Below are 7,876 nucleotides of genomic sequence, written 5' to 3'. Positions count from 1 at the left end.
GAAGCATTGGCCAAATTTTGTTACACAACCCATACTGCCTTGCCAAAAATTAATAATAACATTATATTTATTAAGTATGTATTATAGTATTTAAAGTATTAAATTATATTACGATTTAGTAAGATCATCAGTATTATTGTCGAAAGAAAAATTAAAAACGGTTGAAAAATTACAAGAGTTTTTGCAATATTATATTTTCCGCTTTATTCGCGAACAAAGAGACTGGACCTAATTGTTGTTGTTAGGCGACGAAAACGAAAACGGAGTAAAATGATGACGCGCTGTAGAGTTCTCAATTTCAACTGTGTTTATAATTCTATGCTAAGTTACATTAAGCCTAACTTAACTAGAGTGGCGAAGCGAGGCGAATTCGCTCAGAGAGCAAAACGAAAGCTTTATTGCGCTCTCGCTTCGCCCTAATTCTAATAACTTCATTTGACAACTTCATTATCTTAACTAATGTACATCAAATGCGCCAACACCGGCCCCGATGAACGGCTGTGCCTTCATGCTATTGGCAGAGGCGCCAATTTGTGAATTGGCCGTTTAAACAGCCCTCCTGTGCTGGTTCGCACGTCTGCGACGCGCACCGCCCCGTCCGCTCCCGGGTATACCGCCACGACTCGCCCCACCATCCACTGCATCGGCGGCTGATTGTCCTCTGCGACGACGACGAGCTCTCCGATTCGCAGATTTGGCTGCAACCGGTCCCACTTGGCCCGTGCCTGCAGGCCCAGCACATACTCCCGGGACCATCGCTGCCAGAACGCTCGCTTGAGCGACGAGACAGCTCGCCATCGCCTTAAGCAACTCAGACCCCCTGGTCCGGGGTCCGCGATGCTGCCGGTGCCACCAGTGGTCCGCCCACCAGTAGATGCCCGGGGGTTAGCGCCTCGCCGTCGTTGGGGTCTTGGCTTACGGCTCCTAGCGGGCGGGAGTTGAGCACCGCCTCGACCGCCACGACCACTGTCTGCAGCTCCTCGAGCGTGAGCAGGGCGTTGCCCACCGTCCGTAGGAGTAGGTGCTTTGCAGACTTCACACCTGCCTCCCATAGTCCTCCGAAGTGAGGAGCCCTCGGCGGTATGAACGCAAATTCGCATCCGCTTCTTGATGCGAAGTCGCGAACTGCGTTCTCCTCGGCCTCGACTCGCCTCCTTAGCTCCTCCAGATGGCGACTTGCTCCGACGAAGTTCGTCGCGTTGTCGCAATGGACTCGGCTCGGACATCCTGTTCGACCAACAAACCTTTGGAAAGCCATTAGAAATGCATTAGTTGACAGATCGGATACAATTTCTAAGTGAACCGCTTTTGACGCAAAACAGACGAACAAAGCTATGTACGACTTGTACGGCGGCTTTCCGCGAATCCTATAGGTTGTCTCAACCGGGCCACAAAATCTACGCCACAAATTGAAAATGGGCGGAGCGCTCGGAGTCGATCAGCAGGCAAATTTCCCATTATTTGCTTAAGCAACCGAGGTTTGCATTTAAAGCAACGGATGCATGATCGTACTGTCTGACGACAAAGCTCTTGAGCATTAACTAACCAAAGTCGTTCTCTGAGAATGCTCACGAGCGCTCTTGGGCCAGCGTGACAGTTGGTCAAGTGAAGGTACCTCACATAGCTGCGAGCAAATTGTGAGCGCTTCGACAAGAGGAGTGGAAACTTAGCATCATACGAAATAGGAGCATTTACCAGTCGCCCCCGACTCGCAACAACGAAAACGAACACCAAGATCCTTCATACTCATGTATGAAAGGATTGAGTCGTTGTAGACTCGAGCTCACACGTGTACTCTTACGAACCCTTTCTATATCGTCTCTGAATTCGAAATCCTGCATTACTTCAACTATTTTGCTGAATGCTTCTTTCAGTTCTGATGCCGTTGGAACCAGTTCAAATTGCACTGTTTTGTCTTTACATCTTCGAATGAAGCGGAACACATAAGCGAACACTCTCAACAGACTTGTGTGCGACGAAAAACTTTCGATCGAGTCCACTAGATCTGACTTTACCACTATAGCTGTCAGTCCAACAGCTGTTTTGCGCACTTCCAAATTGCGCGTCTCTTCAGAGACGAAATGGTGGTTAACTGGCCATGCGTCGTGTGGTTCCATCAAAATGACGGACCACTAAACCACATTGACGCGCACAGTTCAGTCACATCGCAACCTCTCGATACAATGTCTGCGGGGTTCTGCTTAGTTGGAACATGACGCCATTCCAAGCTCTCTGACCACTCTTGAATCTCGGCCACTCGATTCGACACGAATGTCGCGAGAGTGGAAGGATGTGACCGGATCCAATGACGAGTGACTTCCGAATCTGACCAAAGAACCGTCCGTTCAATTGGAGATCGGATCAGCCTTCGGATGCGGTGGCAGAGTTCTGCAAGAAGGTGAGCTGCACACAACTCAAGTCTAGGAAGAGTCTTAGTCTTGAGGGGAGCTACTTTTGATTTTGAGGTTAGTAATGATACTTTACAACCTTCTGCAGTTTGCGTACGAACGTAAATACACGCCCCATACGCTCTTATTGAGGCGTCGGCGAAGCCATGTATCTCTATCGGTGACGTAGGCTCTGTGAACAAATATCGTGGCACTTTTATGTTTTGCAATTGTGTCAAATTTGACTTCAATTGCTGCCACGATGTATCCAAACTCAATGGTATGGATTCGTCCCACTCCAACTTTTGAAGCCAGAGCTCTTGAAGCAGTATCTTTGCTTTTATAATTAAGGGACTCAATAGGCCAAGCGGATCGAATAACCGCGATGTCACCGAGAGAATGTTCCGTTTTGTCGCTTTAAGACCCATGAATGAATCGTCGATCCGGAATTGGAACACGTCTTCATTTGGCAACCAAATCACACCTAGAGTCTTGGTTGCGTCAGTCTCGGAGATCGTTATCGGCTTTGGTGTACTGTTTGATGCGGAGAACCCAGGAGCATTCGAGAACCACTTCGCAAGTTCAAAACCTGCTCCTAGCAGTATCTGCGACACTTCAGACTTAATTGTCTTCAGGTCCTCGACGCATGCGGCACCAGTCAACATATCGTCAACGTAGAAGTCTTGCCTGATAACTTCAGCTGCCATGGGGTGCGAGGATTTCGCAATCTCGCTCAGCTGGATCAAACACCGTATGGCCAAGAATGGCGCTGGCGCAGTGCCATATGTTACAGTATTTAATATGAATAATCTCAACGAGTCTGATGGATCTTTCCTCCACACTATGAGCTGATAGTTTCGATCTGCCTCGTGCACCATAACTTGGCGGTACATCTTTTGATGTCGGCCGTTAATGCATATTTATGCAATCGAAAACGAAGCAGAGTCGAAAACAGCTCTTCTTGAATGGTCGGCCCGACCATAAGAATGTCATTCAACGCCTTATGTGTCGAAGTGCGACACGAAGCATCAAATACGACCCTCAGCTTTGTCGAAGTGCTTTGGGGCCGTAGTACACATTGGTGCGGAATAACATAGTGTGGTGTACTTGGAAGGATGTGACTCACTTCGGACATGTGGCCCATCTCTACATATTCTTCCATAAATTCCAAGTACATTCGCCTTAACTCGGGATCTCGAGTTAAGCGATTTTCAAGCGACAAAACCGCCGTTTAGCAACTTCAAATGAGCACCCAAGCTGTTGCGAATCTGATTTGAACGGCAGTCTTACTTCGAAACGACCAGACGGCAATCTTCTCACATTATTTAGAAATGATCTTCACAACTTTGTTGTTCAGCGGAAAGGACTTTGGAGGAGAGCGCACATCTTCGACAGTCCAAAACTTCAGCAAGGTCTTGTCAATCGAGCTCAAACTTTCTTCCTGATAGCTCAGATTGACAGTCATCTTCTGGTGAGATTTTTCACCAGGAGTGTACCGCCCCGAGACAATCCACCCAAGGCTTGTCTTTTGGAGGATTGGACACTCTGGACCTTGCTTGATTTGGCCAACGGACAATAGGTCAAAGAATGTTTCAGCGCCGATAAGAAGATCAATTTTCTGCGGTTTGTAGAAATAGGGATCCGCTAGCTGAATATTGTCAGGTATCTTCCAGCCACTGACATTTACAGTGTGATCTGGCTGATAACCTGAGATCGATTTGAGGATCCATAAATCGATCGCGTATTCATTGCAGCCAACTCGCGACTTCACCACAGTGTGTATCTTTTTCTTAACTTGAGAATTGGATTCACCAATGCCAAGCAAGCTGATGCACGAGTCTTCTCTACGCAAATGCAGCCGCTGAGCTAGTTCCTCAGTCACAAAATTAATTTGTGACCCAGAGTCCAGCAAAGCTCGGGCTAAGACGAAATCGCCTGAATTCGTCTTTATTTTGATGACTGCTGTGGCCAGGATCACTTTATCTGACACGGTCGCATGCATCGCATGTGAAGTGGATGGACGATCAGGCTCAACAGCGGAGAGACTTGGGGTGGTAACGCTCTACTATTTGTAGTCGCAGAATATATGTGCAGCAACGTATGATGTGAACGGCTGCGCACACGACACTTTTTGCCTTACATTTGGCGACAGTGTGACCCTACCGAAGACAATTTATGCATAATGCAGTTGATTTCGCGTAGTCGAATCTCTGTTTAACTGCCAAGGCAGCAAACATCGAGCAACTCACGATGGAATGATCTTCGGAATTGCAATATTCGCATATTTGGGTCTTTTGATCAATCTTATCTTTGAGCGTCGTACACGAAAACGAGCTTTTATTAAGCTGTTTAGTGGAAACGGCTTGACTATCGGACTTTGTCGAATTCTCAGCTGACAAGTGCTGATATCGACGATTAAGCACAGTTTCACACTCACCCATAATGGAATTTTCGTGTAATCTAGCTGCTCATCCCACTTCTTCTTTGTCATTGCATCAACTTTGTGCATGACCAGGTGAATAAGGATTGCATTTGCAATCTTCTTATCATCACCTATCGACAACAAAGATCCGTATATCGCAGAGACAGTGTCAATCAAGTTTCGCAACGCTGAAGCGGAGGGCTGCGAAATCTTTGGCAAATTGAAAAGAGCAGTGATATTTTCATTAAATATCAGACAATCATTGTCATATACTCTTTTCAAACTCGCCATTGCTTTCTCATAGTTGTCCTCGGTGACTTGAAACGCTCTCACCGTTCCAAGAGCCTCACCAGAGAGACAAGAAATGAGATGATTGAATTTCTCAATGCGCGGAATTGAATGGTCATTGTCAACAAGAGTCTCAAACAAGCTTATGAAATTTTTAAATTCGGAATACTTTCCGCTGAACTTTGGCAATGAGAGTTTAGGCAGACGGGTACGAGGAGCGGCAATCGGCTGAATCGATATATTGGCGGATGAAGTATCGGTCAACGATTTCACCATCGCCTTCAGCCTTGCCTTTGCAGTAATGCAAATCTCTTCTAACTCGCACCGGTAATCGTCATATTCGTCAAATGTCTCAATTCTGCTTTGATATTTGAGAGCATTCTCAATATGCGACGACAACATCTCAAGCCTGCACTCTAGCTCTGTCAAATCTCGACCGATCGTGTCATCGAGAATTTGATTATTAACTCTGCAAATGCTCTTCACGCAAATAGCAAGTTTCTTTTAGAGCCTTCAAGAGTTTCTTTAGAATTCATTTTTATTTAGGTTATTAGAGGAGACGACAAAAAAAATAAAAAATAAAATACAAAATAAATCTTGTTGCTTCCAACAAAAACAACGAAAAGAAAATTAAAAAAAAAATTTATTTATTATTTTTTTTTAATTATTATTTTGAACTATTCTTTGGTTCTTACTTAATTTTTTTATTATTATTATTTTTAAATTGTCCTAAGCTAACCACTAAGCTTTCTCGGACAATAATAGGGAGTACACGATTCGAGGGAGCAAACAAGATATCGCACTGATATGCTCAACCAACGAATGTAGGGAGCGAGTTCTAAGCGCTGCAAAGCGCGCGACAACGAAAAGTGCAAGCAACAACACAGACTACAGAGCGCAATGCACTGTGCAGATGCTGGCTTGCTAACGTATGTACGTGTGTATGTGCGCTGTTTCTAAGCGCGCGAAACGAAACGAAAATGCAAGCAACAACAACACGGAGCCGAAATGCACCGGTGCAGTGTTGGCTTGCGGGTATATATGTATGTATATACGTATGTGCGCTTAGCAACAGCACACAACTTACAGCGGCTACGAATCTGGTGACAAAGGGGCGACGAAAGCGAAAATTGCAACGAACTAAGAGAAGAAGTTCGATGCAATGGAAATAAGAATTTCCCCTAGTCACTTTCACTTAGAAAACAAAAACAATATTCTGCCTAAGCGGTTCACTTTTTAAATTAAAATATAAAATTTAAAAACAAATGCTCTACTATTACGTATGTGCCAAGAATTGAAAGCGTCACTAGAATTTTGCAACTTGGCAACCAATTCAGTTTTTCGCTTCCAATTTTTCGCACAGTACCTGGAATTGGCGATCTTTAATGATCCCAGCCACTTTCCTCTGTGTGTTCTGCTTGGTGCATTGTATCCTCCAGCGATGATGCAGAAAAGTCCACCGATGACACAAACACAAGTGGATCACAGCACTGGCACAAAGTCAATTGTTTGTTTATGTTTTATTTTATTTAGCGACCGGCGCGAATTTGTTTTGTTTTTGTTTTCTGTTTTTCAATCACTCGCGTTCAACAACAATTAGAGTCCACCCGGGGCGCCATGAAAAATTACAAGAGTTTTTGCAATATTATATTTTCCGCTTTATTCGCGAACAAAGAGACTGGACCTAATTGTTGTTGTTAGGCGACGAAAACGAAAACGGAGTAAAATGATGACGCGCTGTAGAGTTCTCAATTTCAACTGTGTTTATAATTCTATGCTAAGTTACATTAAGCCTAACTTAACTAGAGTGGCGAAGCGAGGCGAATTCGCTCAGAGAGCAAAACGAAAGCTTTATTGCGCTCTCGCTTCGCCCTAATTCTAATAACTTCATTTGACAACTTCATTATCTTAACTAATGTACATCAAATGCGCCAACAACGGTCTTCTGTATTTCCATTCTGCATAATAATTTTTTCATTGGATCCATTTTCCGCATATACGGTATTAAGCTATCGAGAAATGACTCGTCGTAGTCCTTATCTTTGTTGTTATTAATTTTCTTTTCAAGCAACATTAATTTTTGTTGCTCAATAGCTACTAATTCCTCTGACGCATTCAACTTCTTTTTGCTTTTTTGGTATTTCATCTTCACATAGCTCGTGAATCTCTTCAGAGATGATCTCATCTTGAGACAATTCAGAAGCAAATCCTGAAGAAGATGGCTCAAAGTTTAATTGTGATGCTTCAAAGTTACCAACCGATTTACGAGGTTTTATTTGGTCCTTTAAAAAGAGTAGACTATTAAAATGAGGCCAAGAAGTGTAATTGCTGTAAGCCTCCTCTGAAACACCAGAGTCGCCAGATTTTGAAACAGGAATTTTTTCCATTCGTTGCGGAATTGGTCCCGGAGGTTCTTCAATTTTTTTTAAACCGTCTTCTAAAATACAAATTTGATTAATTAATTAGAATGACGTCAAATATTATCCGTAAGTAGGAAATAATTAGCAAGACAGCAGACAACTTTTGGAAGCTGTGGAACTTTCCAAATTGGCTGGGGCTATTGATGGAAAGCATATACGCCTTAGATGTCAACCTCATTCCGTGTCTATGTTTTATAATTATAAAAGTACTTTTCCATAGTACTTCAAGGAGTGGCAGATGCCAATTGCAAATTTACTGCCATAGAAGTTGGAGGCTATGGAAAACAAAGTGATGGTGGAACATTTAATGCATCACAACTCTATATGCAGCTAAGGGCTCGAAAATGTTTTCCGCCAGA

The 7,876-nt window shown here is 43.9% G+C and overlaps 1 protein-coding gene across 1 annotated transcript; it reads right to left on the bottom strand.

Moving 5' to 3' along the window:
• Window positions 1-284: 284 nt before the first annotated feature.
• LOC132797959 (uncharacterized) lies at window positions 285-6,569 on the bottom strand. The gene is made up of 2 exons (XM_060809702.1): window positions 6,464-6,569; window positions 285-1,244 (listed from the first exon to the last, which is right to left on the bottom strand). The coding sequence occupies exon 2, from the start codon at window positions 1,224-1,226 to the stop codon at window positions 507-509; it is 720 nt and encodes a 239-aa protein (XP_060665685.1). The 5' UTR covers window positions 1,227-1,244; window positions 6,464-6,569; the 3' UTR covers window positions 285-506.
• Window positions 6,570-7,876: the final 1,307 nt, after the last annotated feature.

Source organism: Drosophila nasuta, unplaced genomic scaffold, assembly GCF_023558535.2.
Source record: "Drosophila nasuta strain 15112-1781.00 unplaced genomic scaffold, ASM2355853v1 ctg40_pilon, whole genome shotgun sequence".
Classification (NCBI taxonomy): Eukaryota; Metazoa; Arthropoda; class Insecta; order Diptera; family Drosophilidae; genus Drosophila; species Drosophila nasuta.
Note: the sequence above shows the minus strand (reverse complement) of the source record. Positions and strands in the feature narration are given on the sequence as shown.